Source organism: Patagioenas fasciata, chromosome 16 (assembly GCF_037038585.1).
Source record: "Patagioenas fasciata isolate bPatFas1 chromosome 16, bPatFas1.hap1, whole genome shotgun sequence".
NCBI classification, from domain to species: Eukaryota; Metazoa; Chordata; class Aves; order Columbiformes; family Columbidae; genus Patagioenas; species Patagioenas fasciata.
Window position 1 is genome coordinate 13,768,596 of NC_092535.1, and position 22,436 is coordinate 13,791,031.

Here is a 22,436-nt window from a genome sequence, read left to right on the forward strand (position 1 = left end):
GCATCCAGAAAACGATAGATTTTTGTCTTTTTCCTCTTGTAGCCTGCGTACCCATTGCTGATGGCGTCAAGCAGTACAGCCTTTGGTGTCCTTTTTGCCAGATGAAACAGTTTCTTAAAATGAAAAGACTTCATTGTCTTCATTGTTCTGTTCTCTTGTATTTTTCTCCGTCGCAATAACAGCAAAGGGAATCACGAACGCTTTGCACTTCCAGGAGACCTTTGGAAATGCGAGGCTTCAAGTTTTTTCCTCAATGCAGTTGTTCTCTCATTCACCTGGGGCCCTTCCATGTGGTTCAGTGAATAACACAGGTTTCAGCTTGGCACAGAAGGACCCTCCTGGGTGAAGAGTCTGTCTGTCCTGACAAAGGGCAGCTGTCTGCCCCAACAAACACAAGTCTTTTGCTTGGACATTCCAACCAGATGTGGTTCGGCTCTATCCAGGCAAAGAATTAACCAATTCTTACTGTATGGGAACCATTGGGAAGTTGAAAAATACAGCAGTTAGTGGGATAATGGCAAAATACATCTAGTGAGGAGGATGGGATGGAACACCGTATTTTTCCAAGATTGTTTATTGTGTGTGTTGGAGGGGTGGTGGTGTTTTTATTTTGGTTTGGGTTTTTTTGTTGCACCAGAGGAGGAAAGGTTGTAAACTATTGATCACTCACTTTCCTTCTGTGCCTGTGACATGAGCCTCAAAGCATTAACCAGCACAGGACATGCAGACACCTGGATTGATTAGAAAGCAGATGTGAGAAAGGAAGTTGTGAAGTGACAGCCTGAACAGTGACAAAGAAATGAAGTGGGTTTGTTCTTTTGTTTTTAGCTTTTAATGAGGCTGGTGTTAATACACTGGGGCCTCATTAGCAACCAAAAAATGGCTTTAAAGGCAGCCGTCTCAACAGCAGTCACTCTGCCGTTGCTCTCAGTGGGGGCTTGCAGGGATGTGCTCCTGCAGAACCAGCCACCTGCAAGCCCGTGGCGCTGGGGACATCTAGAGGACTCGAGCTCTTGCATCGGCCACAGCTTCGCGCTGCTGGAACGAAGGCCCTTCCCATCATGTGCCGTTTTCTGCTGCCAGATAGATAAACTCATTGCATGGTGATGTAGCGGAGGAAAACATTTAAAAAAACCCCAACAGAACATTCTGTGTGCACGTGAAACTGCCCCCTGAGAAAACACTGCGCTTTCCTCATCCTGCAGCCCTCACTGCAGTTTCAGATTTCATTAACTAATAGTGTGAGCTGTACTACTGCAAGCAAAGAATAGAAGAGCAAAATCTGTTCCTTCATTGCTGTGACTGATTGGCTTATCAAAGGCCTGTGCCCGGGGAAACTCCCTGACCCGGTTCCCAGAGCCGGGTCAGTGACGGTGTGTGATGCACAGCAGACGCTGTTGTGCTCCGGGGAGGATTTCCACTGTTCCCAATCACCAACAGTCGCTTGCCCTGGAAGCAGTGCACAATAATCAGAATTATGACCACAGCTGCAGCTACATTGAATTGAAGCCTCTGTTTTCTGCAGTCCTAACAAAAGGCAAGAGGCAGGTGTTCAGGCAATGTGTGTATATGAAGAGAAGGTGTAAGTGGGAGCTTTAGCTCCTCTGCAGGGCTGCTGCTTCCCATTTCTTTGAGGCATGCCGCTGCAGCACCGTCCTGAGAGCCCCAGGTTCGCTCAGCCCCTTGGTCCTGGCAGCTCCAACTCTTTACCTTGGCTCTTGAGTGTCTTGGCACTGAGCTGTTGAGCGGCAGAGCTGCCAGGCTGCTCCGGCGCTTGCCGGCGGTGGAGATACCTCCCTGGCCTGTGCAGCCAGCAACACTTTCATCTTCAGTGTTTAGGGTTGTTTCGTTTTTTTTTTTTTTTACCAAGAAAGTAGATCCCTTGTTTCTGTGCCATTTTCTCCTTTAAAGCTGCATGAGAACATTGAAGTTTTGCAGGCAAAGTCAGCCTGGCTCAATGCTTCCATGGGAAATATTAAGCTGTGGTGCTCAGAGAAATGATGAAATCTTTACTGGTAGAATTTAACAACCTACTTACAGTGGTGCAAACCAGGAGAGATTTATAAAGCTGAAAAATAAGCTAATTCTGTTTTAAGTTATTTCAAAACCTGAACAGCACAAACTGTCTTTAAAATTAAAGGGCAGATTTGACTTTTTAAAATGTCAAATACTATACTTCATAAGGCCAAAATTAAACGCTCTTGACCCCAGTATTTAACAAATATTTGTGAGGAATAGCAGGGAGAAGGATTTCTGGAATTGTTTCCACTCCAAAAGGAAAGGGATGGTAGTCTGCACCTCTCTCAATCTGCCCTCCTGCCCATACCATCCTAAAACTCCTCTTTGTGTAGCTTCCTCCCACGCTCACAATACCGCGCGCTGCTTCTCTGCTCTTCCTCTCGCAGAGTGCTGCGGGCACATCACTGCCCAGATCAGCTGGGCACCGTGTCTGCAGGGCGCTCCCCAGAAAACCCCTTGGACTGCACTGTCAGATTTGGGACTTGTCACACGCAGGGCATTAGTCACTTAGAGAAAAGAAAAGGAGACCTGTAATTGCTTTGTCGCTGATACTGATGGAGAAAGCAGTAGCACTGTTACCCATTTCAGTTAAGTCTTGTGTTAATTCTGTGAATAAGAGCTCTGACATATGAATACAGTATTTGCAGGATGGAGCTTTTAACCAAAGCAGGATGCTGGCTAAACTCCAGGACATCCAGTTGTTCTTTGCTTGTAACACTGAACATACAGTTGTATTCTCAAAATTGTACATCTGAGTAAGACTTCGCTAGTTCAAATAAAATGCTTTGCTCAGTTCTTACTCGTTTTTTCCAAAAGGTTGTGTGAACTTTTCAGACACTGATTCAGAAATGAGTGTTCATGTCCTCCTGGTTTAATTAGTCACACAATCGGAACAACATGCTTGGAGAAGCCCACAGCTTCTTCAAGCTGGCTTGAGCCTTATCCTTCAGGAAGGCAACTCCTGGTGTTTCAGGGTACGAGGAGAGCCACAGAATTGGAAAGAAGATCGCTGCGAATTGCATGTTTCACAGAGAACACGGGACATCACCAACTGTATAGGAGCTTTTAAACTTCTTTGACCCTGCCCACTGGACAGTCCTGTCTATGAATTACTTATCCCCTGGATGCAAGCCAGTGTTATTGCAGGATTGCTCACCCGGTTATTTTTTTCTGCCCACAAGCGCTATCTCGGTGTCTAAAACCAACCGGGTTTGTTTTTTCCTACCTTGGTTGATAAGAGCCAACAGATGTCAGTGCAGCCTGAATAACAGCAGGCTGTGGTGCTGCTCAGGGCTCTGCCCCTGCAGAAGCATCCCGGGTGGGAGTTTCAGCATCAGTCGGCTGCAGCGTGCCTGGGACAGGGGGAGAACGGCACCCAGAACAGTATCGGTGTGTTACGGGAGGCTGGAGAAGCTCTCACAGCTAAAAATACCCGCCCAAATATTTTTAAAAACACATTTGAGGGTCCTTATAAACACACAGACTTCTGTTGACAGAACAAGGCTGCTCATTTGTGCTGTGTATTATCCTTGAAATCCTGCTCTGTTTGTGCAGGTAGTCCCATGACAACCCCGGCTTGCTAAAGGTGCCACAATGGTCCCAACAACAAACATGTGGCTTTATCTGCTGGAGAGGGACGGAGGGGAAGCAGGAAGTATCTGCAGGCTGGAGGAAAAGCAGTTAAGAAATGGAAATAAGCTGCTTTATCAAAATATTGCTTTGCTTTTTTCGCAAGCGAAATCTCAGTGGCTTTCCAGCCCAACTTGGGGCACCTTTTACACAGCAGGTTAATGCTCAGTAAAATTAGTGGAACTGGGTAGGTCATCTGGTCAAGTGATTTCTGAATGGAAGGAATTTGACAATGTGCTTTTTTTTCCACCTGAAGCCATAAATATTTTTTCAGGTGACAGCTGTAGGACCCAGAAAGCCACTGTAGGGAACCTCACATATGATCTGCAGCGGGCAAAAAGAAAAAAGGGGAAAATATTTTCATATTCCTGAAGGAAAACTGGGGCACGATGCTGAAAAACAACTGTCCATATAGATAGTCAAGGGGAAAGTTAGCAAGTGTTATTGTGGGAAAGTTAGCAAGTGTTATTGTATTCAACAGAGTGAAAAGTTCGTACTTTGGAGTTTGGATGGTGACAGTGGCTGGTTCTGTGCCCAGTGAAGTCGAGCTGTCAGGGAGCAGTTGGTCTCCCTAGAGACTAATGCAGCTCTTTCTGCCTTTTTGGTGTATCATGGTGTTTATTTTAGAGGTGAACCAGCTTTTAAGTTAAGAGATGTCACAAGGCCACTGGCAGTGGCTTTGTGGTTACAGGTATCAGGAATTCTTGGCTCTCACACTATCTGAAAGAAGATAAAAGGTTAACAGTTTAGACTGATATTTAAATGAGGATTTAGGAATCAGACTAGATTTAAGGAAGAATTTTTTTAACAATGAGGGTGGCGAGAGCCTGGCCCAGGTTGGCCAGAGAGAGAGGTGGTGGATGAACCATCCCTGGAGACATCCCAGGCCAGGCTGGACGGGGCTCTGAGCAACCCGAGCTGGTGAAGATGTCCCTTCTCATGGCAGGGTGATTGGACTAGATGAGCTTTGAAGGTCCCTTCCAAGCCAAACTATTCTGTGATTGAATTTAGGTGCTTAGTCACCCTTTTAAATCTAGTCTTCAGTGTAGGAACCAGAGAAATGACAGAAAAATAAGTATTGACCTGAAGCAAAGGACCAAACATAAAGACCAGACAGAACCTGCTTCCACTAAAATTAATGGAAAACACTCACAGCCTGGAGTGGGTGGTCAGTCACACAGACGCTGAGCAAACTTCACAAATGTAGATTCCTCTCCTTATGCCCTAAAAGCCTTGTTGTGCAATTCAGGGGTGCTCAGCACCTTTTGTCGCTCCAGCCACATTTCAAACAGCAGTTACGGAGCCTGTTTGAAAAGCTGACTCCTTTCCTTGAGGTGCCTTTACCAGAGGTGCCAGGTTGCAGCCACCTACACTGGAAAAGCTGAGTGCGGGTCGTTGCCCGGAGCGGGACGATCTGTGGGAGGGCAGCACCAGAAGGTCAGGAGCAGGTCTGACACATGAATGCTTGCAACAAGAAGTGAACATTGCATGTATAGATCAGTTACGGTAACAGAGCTGGGAGTTTGAGTTCAATCAATCATTTTCCATCCCAAGGTACGAATAAATGCACATTTGACTCATTTGCATTTCCTTGCTGACATATTTCCTGGTGTTGATCCAAAGTTTGTTTGTTGGGTTTTTTTTCCTTGTGTGTCCATGTCTCTTTCTTTAAACGCTGCAGACTCACAGTTATTGCCTCTCTGGGTATTTTTTGCATTCCCAGATGCTCCAAGTACTATGCGGATGAACAATATTCATATATATAGCCGAAGATGGTTTGATTTGCGAGGTAATTTTCCCAATCTTTGAAACCTGTGTCAGTTTCAGAAAGTTGCCAACCTGTGTCATGCACTCTTTACGCAGATGAAATACATGACCTTATACTTACTGTCATTTTTTGCCACCAACTAAAACCGGTGTAAGCTGGGAAGCTGATGAACGGTGTCTCTGACATTGTTAACAGCTGGAATTTGAGTAACTACTGTGTCTATAGGCAGGGCTGTAGGCAGGAGTATACCAGGATATGAAATTTCTGATTTCCTGAAATGAGTAATTCATAAATTTTATGAGTTATTTTAGGTGTTTAGAATAATAGGATGATGGAAAGCTTGTCTTCCACTTCTAAATCCTACCTCATTCTTGGATTTCTGGTTCAGGTCATACCTGGGAGAGGGTGGACATTGCAGCAAAGGTAGGCTTGGTGTGTTTTGCAGAACTTGCCACCTGCACTGGAAAGGTTTTCCAGGCAAAAAAACCAAGATGGACTGATCTTAAACTTGTCTTGCTATGGGCTGCATAAGCAGCAAAACTCTGTCTACCTACAGAGCTAGAGGAAGGAATTCATAGGCAGAATGCTGCTTTCTAGTTTCACATTTTACCTTTTGGGTTTTCTTTCTTTCTATTTTTTTGTAGTTCACACCCTTTTTTATTGTTATTTTTCTTTAGATCCCCACAACATAGCATGTTTTACAGAACTGTCCTGTCTGCGAGTGTGACCTTCCTCATGTTCCAGTGCCTCTCCAAAAAGCACAGGAAGAAAAAGAAAACCGCTATTCATAATGCTCTAGGCTGACCTTTACATTTTCTTGGTACATTACATTCTCAGGGGTGTATTCATCAGAAGGCCAAGTTCTCAGTCCAAGAGGAAAAGGCATTGCAGCAGGGGAGACACAGAGTGAGTCGTCGGCATCTCGAGCCTAACGTGAGATGGATTATTTCCTGCAACATGCAGCAACTGTTGCTGAAGCTTGGGCTCATAGTGATGTGTAAAATGAACTTGTCTGCTATACAATGGTTTAATTTGTACACTTACTAATTGCTGTAACAGCCAGGCAGCAGGGTATTGATTAGGTGCCTTGAGTGGTGCATAGGCAGCACGATAAATGGGAAGGAGGAGATGTTTTCTCCCTTCACTCAGGTGATGCCTTTCTCATGGAAAAGACCCACTGACTTTCCATAGTGTAACTTCCAGGAGTGATGAGGTAGAAATCAGGCCACCGGTTACCAGAAAGTGAGTGAGACAGAAATCAATTTGTTGAAATAACTAACGTCCTTCCTACGAGGGACACACACACATGCACAGTTACCTTACAGAGTAGGTGCAAGTCTTTCCAGGCGTGTTCCCACTGTGAAGTGTTTGTCCATGTCTCTGCCTGAGCCCAAACTCACAGACCATTAAAACGTGTTTCCTGAACTTTGTTCTGGCATTGCCATTTGCCGTCACTGATTGTTCCTGGAACCACTCCGGGAACAGGATGCCAGGGAACCAGCTTGCAGAGAAGCCCGAGCTCCCTCCTGCAGGACAGGGCTCAGGGCGAGCCACAGCAAATGGGTTGATTTAAGGCTGGGTCCCAAGACTAGGAGTAACAAAAAGTACAAAAAGAGAGCTGGTCAGCTCACCTGGTTAACAGTGAGCACCATGGGCAGCTCTATTATTCCTGCCGAGACAGCAAGAGAAACACCTGAAGGTTTCATATAGGATTTGACCTGCTCAGCGTTTTAGATGGTGCTATTGAAGAGGGAAGAGAAGGTCACTGCAGCCCACTTAACAAATCTATCCTACTGACACAGATTCACAGAAGAGTTTGAAAGATAAATTTTATCAAGAAGACATCTAACTTGTGAGAAAACACTGGAAGGAGAAACCGAGATTCCATGAGATTTCAGTGGGAACCACAGAGGCTGTTTGCAGATAGGCTACGGCACAGATAGCTGGTTGGAAAGAGCTCGCTCCAGAGTGCAGGATGTGTGGCCAGGCCCCAGAGAGTATTAGTCATGTTGTAAGTGAATGTTCAGAGCTGGCCGGAGATGAGTATAAAATACAGTATGACAAAGTTGGCAGTGCTGTGCAGGGAGCGTGCTGCCAGTGAGGGGGATGTTACCGCAACCGACATCGCTCCAAGCCAGGTAAATCGATAGCAATGGAGGTGAATTTGAAGTCTGCTGTTCGAAAGCAGATGTGGTACGTCCAGAAGACAGCTGGCGAGTTAGGGAGCAAGCTCCACCATTAACTTCTCCACTGGATGATGCTGTAAACATAAAATAACAAGAAGCCACTGACAAATACGAGTGTGTGTGGCAGGAAGTGAAGACAAACCGGGGCACGAAAATGGCACATGTCTTGGTGTCACATCCTTATTTGCAGTGAGCTGAGATGTTGTGGTGGAGAATCTCAGCAGCAGTGCTCGAACTGGGCGTGAGCTCTCTCATGGTTCTCCTGCCCGCTGCAGTATCCCCACGACATCCCAGAGCCTGAGATGTTGCCTCATCTCCCAACCTGGATCCATGGCTGGGGTGAGAGCCTCACCGAGGCCAGGTGAAATATCCAACCAGCGATAGCTACGGTGGTTTGGCGTGCTGGAAATGGGAAGAGCTGCCCGAGGCTCTCCTGGCTCCCCAGCCCCTTCCCTGTCCGCACGGACATGCTGGCCGGTGGCTTCCCCGCGGGGCAGAAGCGAGAGGGGGACCCCGCAGAGCCCCCGTCGGCTCCGGGACACCTTCACCAGGGACAGGTGGCGCTGGGCGGGGGGTGCGGCGGCCGCTCCCCCCTCTCCCCAGCACAGGCGGGAGGCTGCGGCGGGGGCCGCTTTCCAGAGAATACGGTAAACATGTCCGCATCACGTGTGGCCACCTCCCGCCGGCCGCGGCGCGGGGACCGGCCGAGGGAGGGGCGGGACGGGACTCCGCGCTCCGAGCCCCGCCGGACCGGGGACGCTTTAAGAGGCCGCCGGGCGCCGCCGCCTCGCTCCGCCCGGCCCGGCGGAGAGCATGTCCGCGGCGCGGTAGGGCGGGCAGCTCCGGCACCATGGGGCTGTGCTACAGCCTGCGCTCCCGCCTGGCCGCCGCGCACCCCTCCGCGCCCTACGGCGGCCGCGGTGAGGTGGACATCCCGTCCTCCGCGGCGGCGGGGGAGCACGGGGACCCGCAGGTGCGGCACCGGCTGCGGCAGGACCTGGTGGCCAAGGAGCGGGCGGACAAGAAGCGGAGCAAGAGCATCGACAAGACGCTGAAGGCGGAGAAGCGGGAGTACAAGCAGACGCACCGGCTGCTGCTGCTCGGTGAGTGCGGGCGGGAGCGGGGCGGCCCGGCTCGGCAGGTGCGGGGCGGCCCGGCTCGGCAGGTGCGGGGCGGCCCGGCTCGGCAGGTGCGGGGCGGCCCGGCTCGGCAGGTGCGGGGCGGCCCGGCTCGGCAGGTGCGGGGCGGCCCGGAAGCCGCTGTCAGCGCCGGTGCCCGGCGGCCCCGCGTTCGTGCGGTGGGCGGCGGCCGCGGGTGGGCCGGGCTGGGGCCGCGCTCGCGGGTGGTCTCCGTGGGGCTCCTGGCGGGGGCTTCCGCTGGGGTCCCGCCGCTGCGGGGGGGCCGTGCCCGGCGGTGGGCGCAGCTGTCGCTGCGGTAGGAGCTTGTGGCAGCCCGAGGGAAGTGACATCCCTCCGCACCTCGCCTAAAGGTACCTGCTCGCCCCCCTGAAAGGTGCCGGGTCCGCGCCCCCACACCTAGTCGTTGATGTAAAGCCACTCAGACTACAGGAGGAGGAGAGTTCGTTGAGCTGATGGAATTTTTCTGTACGGGGAAAGCCTAAGTTTTTATACGTATGTTGTTTTTTTGCTGTCGCCTTCTCTGCCTCCTAAAATACACACCGGGGGAGTTTCAGGCTCTGAGGCTGAGGCTTGTTTGGTTCATCACACTAGTACCTGCCTGCAGCACTGCCGCTCATCACGATCCCTGGGCTGTGGGGGCTCCCAGCTCCGGTACTGGGCTCCCTTCCTTGGGGAAACCCTATGGAAAGGCACTTTCTCTTTATCTACTTGCGTCCTGTGGTATCTGAGCTTGTCTGTTATATGACCCCAACGCAAATGGTCATAGAAGTCATGTATTGGCCTTCAGGTAAGTCAAAGGGGTTTGGAAATGTTTCCACTCCCCCTTCCCCCAGCACACTGCAGATGGAGCACACATTATGCTGCACAAGTGGGTTGTTAAACTCTGAACATCTTGGAATAGTAGAAGATATTTTCAAATGTCTTCAAATAAATTAAGAGCCTTCTACCTGCTTGAGGCATGCATGGTACCACATGTGATAAATGGCAAGATTTGGCCCTGGTCATTTCAGTATCTATTTGTAGCCTGTAACAGAGGAGATGAATTTTAAGGATGTTTAGAAAACATGGTTTTCTGAGTCCTAGTGCTCGAGGTTTTTATTCTCGAAGTACAGCGTCTTTTGATGTGGTTGTAGTTGTACTGGTGTATGTGTTCATGAAGGTGTACTTTCTTCTTAGAAGAAGGGGGTTGAGCACCTCTTGTGTAAAGACTGAAGCTTGTGTGCTCTGAGTGTATTGGTAAGAAATCACACCTCCAACCAACGTGGCTTTCCTTCTAAGTACAGGCTATGCTGTAGGTATTTTATGGTTTTTTGTTTGGTTGGCTACATTTGTTTGGTTTGGTTTGGGTTTTGTTCGTTTGGTTTAGGGGGGTGAGTGTGTTTGTTTTTTAAAATGTATTTTGAGTTTGTTCTGTAGTGAACAAATGCTTGAAGAAGGAGCTTTGAGAGGTTTTTTTTTCTTTGTAGATTAAATAATTTGGAAAAAAAAAAAACAGTAGGGCTAATTTTGATGTTAATCTGCAAGTCTTCAAGTCATGAAGGCTATCTGATAGCCTTCTGTATTTGCAGTAGGCAATATTGCAGTTGCCTGGTTTTTAATACTGCTGCTAACATGTGCCACAGAATTGGTTTTTTCAGAAACAGCAGTAAACATTGAGTGGGTTAAACAACACGTCTTAACAGTTCAGAATTATCTATGATGAAGCCAACAGAGAGAGCATTCATTGTCAAAGTACTGATTTATAAATCTGATGCATATGAGTCAGTGTTGTGTTGGCAGTGGTTTATGACATTGCAGCCTGTACTTGAATAGCAGGAAGTCACTTTTTGGCCCTCTTGTAAATCTTGGGATGCCTGAGTGACCCATTTCCCCGCTCCTTGTGCAGGGACTGTCACTTTTCCAGGCAGCTTCCTTCCCTTGCTGCTTCTCCCCTGCATCCCACTCTCACTTTTGCTTTGTCGATTTTCTATTTCTAATCTGGAATCAGAAGTTTGGGGTATACTTAGTTATACTTTATGTACATCTGCAGGTATTGCTGCCATAGCTGAGTGTCTCTGTGCTGGGATTTCACCTAGATGCTTATGGATTGCATAAACAAATAGTCCAGGACTGTAAAATTGAATGAGGGGGGCAGGAGCATCTGGCTGGGATTTAAAGCTGCAACTGAGTCTTCATCCGAGGAATGAGGGTATGGAAAAAAGAGACTGAAGAAGTGCAGAGCCAGGGATGTCTCATCACCTGGGTCTATAGGCTCAATGGCAAAAGCTGCAGTAAGTACTTTTAGTTTATTCCTTGTGCTCCCAGCTTTTTAGGCTGCTGTGTTCATGCAGGAGCGCATTGCTGATGTGCACAGCAGAGGACAGCACAAGGGGCTGCTGTTTCTTTGAGAGTAAGATAATTTAAATGAAGACTGCGCTGGTGCTTCAAGTCTAGTCTGTCCTCAAGACCAAATTATTCTTAAGTACGTCTGCATTAGCTCATATACTTTCAAGGGCTGCAAAGTTGCACTAGAAATCTAGAGTGCTCGGCTGTACAGAATACGGGGAGTGGACGAAGTCACACGTGTCTCTGCCTGCGTGTGGTTCGATGTTGTGATGTGTATATAACATACTTTACAGCGGTGAACTCTGGTTTCTTACTTAAAGTCTCGCTCAGATTAGGGCTCTTTAGCCCAACTGATGCTTATGTTCCCATGTTGCAATTCCTCTTTTTGGAAGGGAAGTTCCTCACTTTATCGGAGCGCTCAGGGCTGTGCAGTGCATGTTTGTAGTTGCTCAGTGAATATCTGTATGTCCAGTTACTTGATTTTAGGTCTTTTTCATAATTTTTTCAATCTTTTTTAATCACCACAGATAAACTAAGTAAATTATTGATCACTGAATCTTTTCCTAATTTCAGTAGAGCAAAGATCTTACATCTGCTCTATTTTTTTTTTTTGTTTTAAGCAATAATTTGACTTTGCACTTGCAGGAGAGTAGTGTTTTTTGCTGTGTTTTCATGGAAGGACAATGCACAATCAAGTGTAGTCTCGTTGGATTTTGTTTAGTGTACCATGCAAGTCACAACTTCAAGATTACAATCATTGTTATGTTGGCAAGGTAGTGTGAATTCAGGGCTACTACTGGGTGTTGGAGAGTGATTTGCAGTGCGTGGGGTAGTTTTTTGTTTGAGAACAATCCTGGCTCTAAAATGGAAGGTGTGTACTTATGGGGGAAAAGATTTTAAACTTTGCTGTAAAACAATTCCATTCTGCATGTGCTTTCTCATTGGCGACGGTAATATGGGTCGTCTTCTAATTCTTTTTAAAGACTTTAAAGTGTAATTTAACTTAAATTGTGGTTTTTATCTTACAACAAGTATTATATGAAAACAACGGCTTGTCTGAGGGGTTTTAGTGCTTTTGATCAGGTAGTATTTTCCAACAAAACCCCCGCTCTGTCCAAAACTGTTGTTCAGCTCTCCTGGTGTGTATTGTGCTTCACCATGGCCTTCCTCCCCTTCTGTGACCTGGTTTGCTGTCAGACGCTGACCTTGGGCTGGTCTCCTCTCCATGTTTGCCGATCTTTGTCTGCTTAGTTTTTGCACTCTTTCAGGCTGAACTCTCACCTGTGTAAGAAGTACTTGTAGCTTATTCTAATATTGAAAAGGAAATGTGGATATCAATATATTAATATAGATATATACACTTGTCATCTTAGGTATTTTTATTAAGCTACAATATATTAAATATTGTCCATTCTGAATGTTACCTGCATTATTGCTTAAGTAAAAATGTTTCTAACGTGAATGTTTATATTGGTACAAATATGAATATAGGGCATGCAACTTTGAATGGGGAAATATATTAATACAGGAAGAAAAACATACTTGAAAAAGCTAGAAATATCAGTGTGAAAACTAACCACAGTCACTCTCTGTATGCTGCATGGTAAGCCCCTCCATACCATATAATTAAAACTGTCTTGTATGTTTTACATTGTATTTTTTTTTCCACAGGGCTTGTACTTCATTCAGCGCACAAGATGGATGTTGTGCAGTGAATGAGCAGCTATTCAATATTCTTATCCTCCTCATACAATATGTCACCCTGTGCCCTGTTTACAACACACCATCTATACCCTGTACTGAATAAGGAACTGTTGAACTCCTCATGGGCTTTTTTGTAGTACTGATCGCTGCGGGGACTGAATGCTTCATAAAAATCAGTTTACGGCACTGCTGTGAAATGAGGTGGTATCGTTCTCCTTTTGTGGCTTCTGGAGGGGGAAATACCAATCTAGAAAGACTAAGGCTAAAATTGTCTGAAGCTATCACTGATTTTTAGATGCCTGGTCTTTGCCTAAGGCTATTTTTTCTCTGCAGTACTCAGCTTTTTTTTTTTTTTTTTAATAACTCTTCATGTGTTTAGAGCATGGATCTCATGATTGTGAACACTCAGCACTTTTGCAAAGTGAGCTCTAGATAGGCACAACCCAGTGCTTTGTGGGCCATGGCAGCTCTGCAACGGTGTCAAGCTGGTCTGGTTCTCCAGGGCAGTATTTAATCCCATAAGATGTCCTTTCTCTTGTTGTGGTTCCCTGTCTCGTTTGCTTACAGCTTCTCTTGGGGATCGGGCAGGTGGGGAGGGGAAGACGCCCAGTTACAAAGACAGGCGTGTGGTCAAGCCCTTGATGAAATTCCATCGCATAGGAGTTCCTTGGCAATGGTTTAGTTCACTTACAACTGATTTGTGTTTTGTTCCCCATGTGTTGTGAGCTAGAAGAGGGGGCACACACCCTGCAAAAAAACTGTATGATCCTTATTGGAAGATTGTGTAAAAGACACAGAGGACAGAATAGACTAAAAATGTAGAGAGAACCTTCATCCTGGAACTTCCTAGTTCTTGAGAACAAGATTTTGGACACTAAATGCCTTATACCAAGTTGATATTTAATTTCCTGTTTAAGTAAAGGAGGAATAGCAAAACTAAAAGATCCTGAGTTCAGTTCTGGGGGATGCTCATGATGCGAATGTCTTGTAAGGGGGCTGCTCTGCCTCCCCGCACACTGCAATAGCGGCTTGCAGGGCAGCAGAACGTGGTTGTTCTCCAAGTGGACTGTCATTAGTGGTGAAGGAATTACAATATTTTCCAATAGTGCTCCCTGTAATTACCAGATACTACAAGAACACTTGGACAATGGGGATCTCTGTGGTTTTCATCTGCCTAGTACGTTCCAGTGCAGCTGGGACAATCCTGTGGACACCAGGAGGTGGAATGCTAATTATAAGTCTTCCTTTATGATGATGAGCTTCTGTAGGCCGAGTCCTACTCTGTTCCCACTGCTGTATACAAAATGTGCTCTATGGCCTGAAGTGCTGCCTGTTCAGTTGGTAAATAGAAATCTTCTGGATCTGGAGCATGTTCACCTGAACAAAAATACCTGGAAAGCTTTGCAAACTTTAATAAGGCTTTACTCAGCATGCAGGCAATGCTGGCTCCAGGACCTGCCCTGGGATTTGGCAAACGGCTGCTGAACCTCAGAGCAATGCAGCATCTTCAGAACTGGCACCTCTGTGCTTTAGGCCGCTTAGTAGTTTCTCTCCTGCTCCCATTTTAAAATTCCACAGGAAGGAGACAGGAGATCTGCTTGTCATTCCCTGCCTTTTTCTTGTTTCTTGGTTTTTTGTTTGTTTTTGGGGGGAATTTGGGGCTTTTTCTTTCCACACGTAAAAGGACGGCTGTGGCACCTACTGCCATCTCAAGTAGTGGGTGAACCCACCGCATTCCTTGCCTGAAAGAAGTTAAGACTCACCTAGAACACAGTCTGAAGTTTGTTATTAGGGAAGCTGAGTCCTGTGAAGTTTTTCTTCGGCAATGAGAAGAGGGCTTTGGGGTGTGAATGTGTGGTCTGACTTGAAAGGAAAATGCAAACTTGTGGAAATCTGTTTATAGCCTCTGGTTACAAAGAGCTTACCCGTTGAGCACAAGACCAATTAAAAGGTGGTGCTTAGGTCTCACCTGTGCTGTTATATTTGTAACTAGTGGCTGGCGTGGTAGGCTCTAAATGCTGCTGGTTCAGGTGCAACAGGGCTGGGAGAAGCTTGTCATCTTGTTGCTCAGTCAGCACCGTCTGTTTCCAGAGCACGCAAAATGTCTTGATTGCTTCTGTGCACCTGTCAGCTCCTTGCTGTGCTGGGACATCTTAATGGGCTGTCTCCTGTGCAAGGGTTTCTCTGGACCTGGCCATGCTGTGGTTGGGAATAGCTGATGGAATGAACCAGCAGTGAAGAAATGAGAGAGAGGAGCGTTGAACCTGGCCTGGCACTTCTTAGGAGAATAAATACTTTGGAAATAAGTAAAAGAAAATAAAGAAACAGGAAAAGAAGAGAGGGAAGACCCAGTGCCTAAATGTTATTTATAGTTCAAACTTTACTGCAGTAGTAAAGTTCAAGCAAACTCCTCCTGTCTGATGCATGAGGCACTTGCGAAGTTTTTGGAGCTCCCTACAGAAATATGGTTCAAATTCTCTCTGGTTCCTCAGCATTTATCTCCAGTGTTCGTGTTGGAGCTGTGTTTGTGCTATCATATGTTGCCTTAGAGATGTGTCTGGGGCAGCTCGGGCGGGAATGGCAGGTGTATGCGGGTAGAATATCTGGGCTAGTGAAATTTTGTTTTCTTCCCTGGAGCTGGGTGAAGCCCCTGCTGTCAGAGTTAGGGAAGTAACTTCCAGCTATGACCACTCTGGTCTTCATTAGAAGAATCTAATAATTCCCTATTACCCCTTGCTCTTGATGCGGCTTCCTTGGGAAGGGTGGATTAGAAATTTATCTCTTGAGTTTGTAGAATGCCATCCCCCCTTGACTCCAAATATACACTACACCATCATAGTCAGGCATGTCATTATTCCTGGAAAAAAGTCCATGTGAAACTAGAAGGTGTTTTGTGTGCTTATTAGCCAGTTAGTCTGCCAGTAGCACTGCTGAACCTACATGACTTTTAATACTTTCAAATGTTATTGCTACAAGCATTTGTATTACCTGGTGGTTTGTTCATGTTCTTCTTTGGCATCTCCTGTCACCTCAAGAGACTTTTCCAGAAATCCCTGAATATTTTTGCCTTTTCTAGGGAAAGGGCTTGGGTCCTTTGAGTGTTCCTCATAACTAACTAAACTCTTCTTCAACGTATTGTTCAGGAGGGCTGGACCTTACGGTAGGTGAGAAAGATATCCTGGCTACAGCATTTGAATCTAAAGGGTGAGCTTTGTGGTACTTGCATGAGCTAATCCCTGTTACTCTATGTCTAGGTGAGCTGCTTATGTAGGAACATGGGCCACCTTGGCACAACGTTTTCGTGCCTTTCTGGTGCTGTCTGCGTTTGAACAGCCTCGTGCAGGCAATAGCTCAGCTCTAGAGCTCCACTTATGCACAGGCATCAAGCAAGATCCTGAAAAGTGTGTTAGCCAGCAGTCCTGGCTTGATCCAAACCTGTAGTGTCAGGAAAAAAAAGGATTAATAGGCATCCTAACAGAAAAGTGGGTAGTTTCTTTATGACCCTTTTGCTGCTGTGGATAACCACACATCTCCATATGCTGTGTTCATGCTCACTGAGGAAAAACCTTGGAGAGTGCAGTTAGTTCTAATTACAAGCAGTTCTTCTCTGGCTCCCTTACATTTGGGAGTGTACTTATTCACAAATATGCATGATTTCATTGAATTTCCTTCTAATTGCTATAATTTAAAAACAGCAAGAAAAAAGCTTGGCAATTCCCTGAAGTGAGGACAGCTCAGATACTTGTCATAAGAAAACCCGGTTACCAGGCATATAAATCCATGATGGTTTAGATATCTTGACCTGAAGCATGTATCTCAAAAAGAGAAGTTGAACTCCATGAGTTATTCTCATAGTTCCTCTGGTCAATGAACCATTTGAGAAACAAGCTGTGTGTGCTTTATAAATAGCTCAGCTGAAGTTTACTTCCCCTAACCTGTTCCCTCCGCAAAGAAAATCCACAGTATCTGTGTCTGAGCAGCATTTTATAAGGTCTGTATGTCCCGAAAAGGGATGTGAGGAGGCAGAGGGTGCTAAACAGATGTTAGAAAGTTGCTGTTTGCTTTGCCAAGCGAAGGAAGTGGATGCTGAGGACAGTGGGTCGGCTCCTAACAAGGAATAAGATGCAGTTTTACAGTTTGTGGTTTTCCTCTGTTCAGTCATTTCTGTCTTTGCTGCAGTGCGTTGGAAGAGGGAGGAGTGCTGAAATTCCTGGGAAAACTCAGTTGAATTCTGATTCCAAATTGGAGGAAGAGTTGAGGGAGTTCCTCCTACTGAAAGACTGTTCCTTCTCCTCTTCCCCATTCTATGCACAATTAAATCTTCTTGCAAGGAGGGAATTGCATATAGAAATCATGGACAACACACCAAACAAACCAACCTGGTGCTTCCCATCCCCTGGCACGTGTCCCACAAAGCTGAGCTTAGCGTTAGGCTGTCCGTGTATTCAGCACTATTTTCAGAAACCAAATCCACACGTTCCTGCCCCAGCGCAGGTTCACACAGGTCTGTTTGTGCACAGCAATGCTGCTGCAGCTTCGTAACTTTGACCTCAAGGAAGTATATCGGGTTCAGTGGCAAAACAAATGAAGGGAGGGCCCAACCCCTCGCCCATCTCGTGCGTGCCCTGCTCAGCGATGGCCTTTGTCACAGCACCCGTGGGAGCTGCTCCTGGAAATGTCCCCTGCAGCTTCCCCTGTCAGCCCAAGGTGATTTGTGTGTGAGGTGGACTTGTGCCAGCGCGACTGGAAAAGTGGTTTTATGTGGATTTTTGTGGCAGAGGCTTTCGTTGTAAAGCACAATTTTAGATGTGAGTGGAGAGCTTTCTCAGCTCTGGCTGGATCCTCCTGCCCTGGGCTGTCTTGCGTGTTGCTGCGATCCCAGCGCTGCATCCAGGCACTTCTCACATCTCTGCCCACCACAGGCTTCCTCTGCAGTAAGTTATAGGAGCACTAATCCAAAATAAGTTGTGTTTAAAATCTAACGCTTGCATTTTGGGAGCATTCATTTGATTTTTTTTTTTTTTTAATTCGGTGCTGTCTCAGCCGAGGGCTGTTGTTGGCCGCTGAAGAGCAGGTTGCCATGCAGAGGAGCTGGTAAAGTGTGTGCTGCTCCCCTGGGCCGTTCAGCACACATTATGGGGCAATCGGGGCAGCCAGAAACATGAGCCTGAGCTATAAATTGTTCCTGCTGTGTTGCAGACATTTCCCTGATATACTGAAATAATTTGGATCATCGTCTTGCTGCTGGTGAATGTGTACCAGCAAGTGCAGGAACCCAAGGCTGGTGGAACAGATTCTCCAGGCTCCAACCCTACAGTTTGTAAGAAAGTTGTAAGTCTTTTCATTACGAACTAGTTGACACACGTTTGTGAAGAGCCCAGCTCTGTTTTCTCATCATTGCGAATCAAAATAACCTCAGAAATACATTTTTATTGTTACTCTAAGTGTCCTTTCTCTTTTTGTCAAGGCAAGCTAGCAGAGTATCACAGTATGTTTGGGATTGGAAGGGACCTCAAAAGATCATCCAGTCCAATCCCCCTGCTGGAGCAGGAACGCTTAGGAGAGGTCCCACAGGAAGGTGTCCAGGCGGCTTTGAATGTCTCCAGGGAAGGAGACTCCACAACCCCCCTGGGCAGCCTGGGCCAGTGCTCTGTTACCCTCACTGAGAAGAAGTTCTTTCTCAAATTTAAGTGGAACCTCTTGTGTTCCAGCTTGATCCCATTTCCCCTTGTCCTATCATTGTTTGCCACTGAGAAGAGCCTGACTCCATCCTCGTGGCATTCACCCTTTATATATTTATAAACATTAATAAGGTCACCCCTCAGTCTCCTCTTCTCCAAACTAAAGAGCCCCAGCTCCCTCAGCCTTTCTTCATAAGGGAGATGCTCCGCTCCCTTAATCATCTTTGTTACCCTACGCTGGACCCTCTCCAACAGTTCCCTGTCCTTCTGGAACTGAGGGGCCCAGAACTGGACACAATATTCCAGATGGGGTCTCACCCAGGGATCAGGTTGTCTTCTTCATCCCTCTTGAGTCTGAAGGGACTCCTTCACCTCCATCTTCCTCTGCACGATGAAAGGAGTTGTGAGGCAGTGTAACAACTAGAGCCGTACCTGTTGGCTGAGTAAGTGAGGAGTAGCTACAGGTTCAATTTCAGTGTAGGGGTGAGTGCCCTTACTGGTGCGTCTGCTTGCTTGGGCACCATTCAGAGAGCACAGTTGTCATGTCCAAGGAAGACACAGTGTTACCCTGAGCTCCTCATGGTGCCTTGTGCTGTAGGAGCTCCAATGGAGAGATGCTGCCATGGAAATGAGGGGGGGATGAAGGCAAAGGTGCTTGATAGGGTTTGCCCTTCTCTTTTTGCCCTTCTCTTTTTCAGCGACACCCTCATCACGTGTTGCACCACAACCTCTTCCTCTTCCCCTCCCCACCACCTACCAAGTGAAATTTTTAGTTTGTGGGCTGTATTTGTTTGGTTTAGCATTTTTCCTGGTTGTTTTTTATGCTGAAATCTCAAGATTGCTGGTTAGCCAGGAGGTTTTCTGGAGCGCTGGGGGATTTGTGGGACTGGGACTTTACAAGGGAGGAAATGGAAACACTGAGGAGAAGGGTTTGCTATTGTGAGCTGAAAATCTGCATTCAGATTTTGTTTTTTATAGATACTAGTTAAAACTGTCCGGTTGGAAGAAAAATACTGCATAAAATGCTCTCTTGATGTTTTCCCTGCCCCATCTCCATGAAGAAGTTCATAATTTGATAGACCATTTTTTTCCTCTGGTGATTAAAAACATATAACAAATACCCTTTAGACTGTAAAAACTGAAAGGTATTTTCTCCTCTCAGCCTGATTCCTTAGCAGTACTGTGCTCTCACTTCTCTCAGCTTCTGTGAAGCTTAATCTCTTGTCTGTAGCATTTTGTGTTTTTTGGTGGTGAGTGATGCAAGACTTGATTTACAGATAATTCAGAAGGCTGTGTGCGTTGTTTTTTTTTTTGCTAACACTTAGTAACAGGGAGTCAGGTCTATGCTGCTGTCCCTCGGCAAGGGGACACTTGGGGACAACCCTCCATCCCCCAGGCAAAGTAATGGTGATGCACCATGACATCGTGCTTAATCCACTCCACTGCAGAAACAGCCAGTTTAGTCTGAGTTTCACCATCAGGCCCAAACCGGAGTTTTACTGTACAAAGGAGTTTAAGAAGATGTTATTTGAAACTTTTTCTGACATCAAATTATTCTGTATTAGACCGTTAGGGAATCTGTTGCTTCTAGTGGAGGTCTAAGCAAAAAACTAAAAATTATGCTGCAAAGATGTTGACCATTCAGACTTATTTTGGGAGGGGGATGAGGAAAGGCCTGATGAGTTATGTACTTGACCGCATGTAGTTAAAAATATTATTTGTAATATAAACTTTCTTGTCTGAAGACCAGCTTTATGCACAAAGTCAAAGAGCACAGAAAGCGGTTCTCCTCCTGGCCTCCATAAGTATACCTTAATGCTGCTGAATCCTGGAAATTATGCAGGGCATGCTTTTTAAATGTTGATTTTGACTTCTTGCCTGGGACCAAGTGTAAAGTCTTTCCAAGGAAATACTTAGAAGACTTGCAATGAAACCCAAAAGCTACTGCCAAACCTTAGTTTTTAGAAAGGGAGTAGGGGGCAATCCAGACTGTTAAAAACTTCCAGTTGTTTGTAATTAAATCCACTTCTTCTGTGCACAATAAACATATACTTAGAAAAAGATCATTTTACATAATACTTATGTGGTTTACTGCTGCTCTTCAGCTGCTAAAAATCAAGCAGTAGGTCTGCTATTTTAGTCTGGAAAGGTTAGCGGGAGCTGGGAAGCAGGACTGGTGCAGCTGTGCCACCGCAGTGGCACGGATCCACGGATCCAGCGGTGACACGCAAATCAAGCCAGGGAATCCTTTTCTCATCATGAACCATCTTTTCCCACCCTCTAACTGGCTGAAGTTTGTTTTGGATTGACGAGGATGGGAATGAAGAGGAGATAAAAATATCCCGTCCGCATGTTCCTCCTTGCCAGCAGCAACACCACTCGTGGCTTTGGTGGATGATTCGGGGTTGCAGGAACTTCTCATCACGCTGCTGGCTTCTTGGAGGGCTGGCAGGAGACAGGACCACTAAATCCTCACTGTTCTCCCCACCCTGAGCTTGGTCTGCCATGGTTTATTCAAGATTGTTCAAGTGCACTGCTGTCCTTCATTTGGAGGATGGGATGTGTGGGGTAGAAACATCAGCAGCTCTCGCTGACAGCTGCTTTCCCAGCCAACATTTAGGAGGCGCTCCTGGGGCTGAAGCAGCTGGTAGGTCTGTCAGAAAACCCCACAGATAGTGCCTTGCTAGGGAGCACAGAGGCCAAAGCTCAAGTGGGGTTTTGAACACCCTTTTGCAGACAAGTGGTGCCACCAGGTTGAGGGAATGGCATGGATTCATGATGCCTCTGCTTACGTCTTGGAGAATGGAGCCAGTTCAGGCTCCAGCACAGTCTGTCCCTTGTCAGTACTGCAGTCACCTCCAGTTTTGTTTTGATTGCTGGTTAATGCCAAAGTTCAAAGACTGTTGGTGTGTGTACATCACGTGCCATCACGTCTTAGACAAGCGGTGGCTTCCTGTGTGCCTGAGAGCCATCTGTGTGGTGTGGTGATGGTGTTTAGTTTTGTGTTTGCTCTTTTTTTGTGTGTATCTTTTTGTTTTTTTCTTTTGGAAAAAAAAGGTGACATAGCACTTCATTTTCAGTGTTATGACTCTGCCAGTACCACTGAGATACCCAGTCTCATGGCAAGGGGGTAAGAGTCCTGCTTTGCTGCAGAGCTCACTCCAGCCTCAGTGCAGGCTTATGCAGGATGTGAATTTTGCACTTACCCTTGGCAAGGGAGGGAATTTTTTCTCGAATGGCATGAAGAAATTCTCAGTCGTTACTAGGCAGGTTGTAGGAGCCATTGGGCACTGTGGAAGAATAGATGTAAGGCATGGAAAGAGCAGAGAGGAGCAGCTGAGAGGTATTAGCTAATAAGTGACATAAGAAAAACCATGAAGCCCTGCAGAGCAGATTTGTTAGGATTTGAAATGAAAATCCCTGTTGCTTGCTGAGATTATCCTCCAGCAGATGGCAGGGAATGTAACGGAGATGCAGAATTAGCTGCTAATGATCTGGACACCTCTTGAAAACAGATGTTTGTAGTCCTGTATAACTGCATGTCATTTAATTCGGCTGAAATCTGGATTACTCAACAACAGGCTTGGTGTGGTATTTAAATGCTTAGTATTTTAATTTCCCACTGATGTCACCCAGTACGGATCACCTCTTTCTTAGGAATATCGCTGGAGTAGTTTGATGTGAAACTGGAACTGAGAATTTGGGAAGTGGCAATGAGCACAGTTTCTTTTTTCCCCTCCCTTTCCTGCATGTTAAGCTTCCTTTTGGACTTAATCTTTTACAGTAAAAGCAAGACCTTAAACTCAACCTTTCTTTGTAAATTAGATTCTTTTGACCTGGCGTCATCTTTGTTACAAAGCTTCACACACTTGCACTACAGTAATATTTTTCTTGTGGTGCAATGAACAGCACTGCAGACGCTGTTCCAGATGGGATCATTTTTTCTCTAAATTAGCGACTGTCTTAATAGATATTTTCTGTGGCT

At 46.2% G+C, this 22,436-nt stretch overlaps 1 protein-coding gene across 1 annotated transcript in view; it reads left to right on the forward strand.

The window, feature by feature from the left end:
* Positions 1 to 8,341: 8,341 nt before the first annotated feature.
* Positions 8,342 to 22,436, forward strand: part of GNAS (GNAS complex locus) — a 145,939-nt gene continuing 131,844 nt past the window's right edge. Inside the window, exon 1 of the mRNA XM_065849488.2 lies at positions 8,342 to 8,705. Within this exon, the coding sequence (XP_065705560.1) occupies positions 8,453 to 8,705 (253 nt within the window). The 5' untranslated portion in view covers positions 8,342 to 8,452. The remainder of the gene's footprint in view (positions 8,706 to 22,436) is intronic.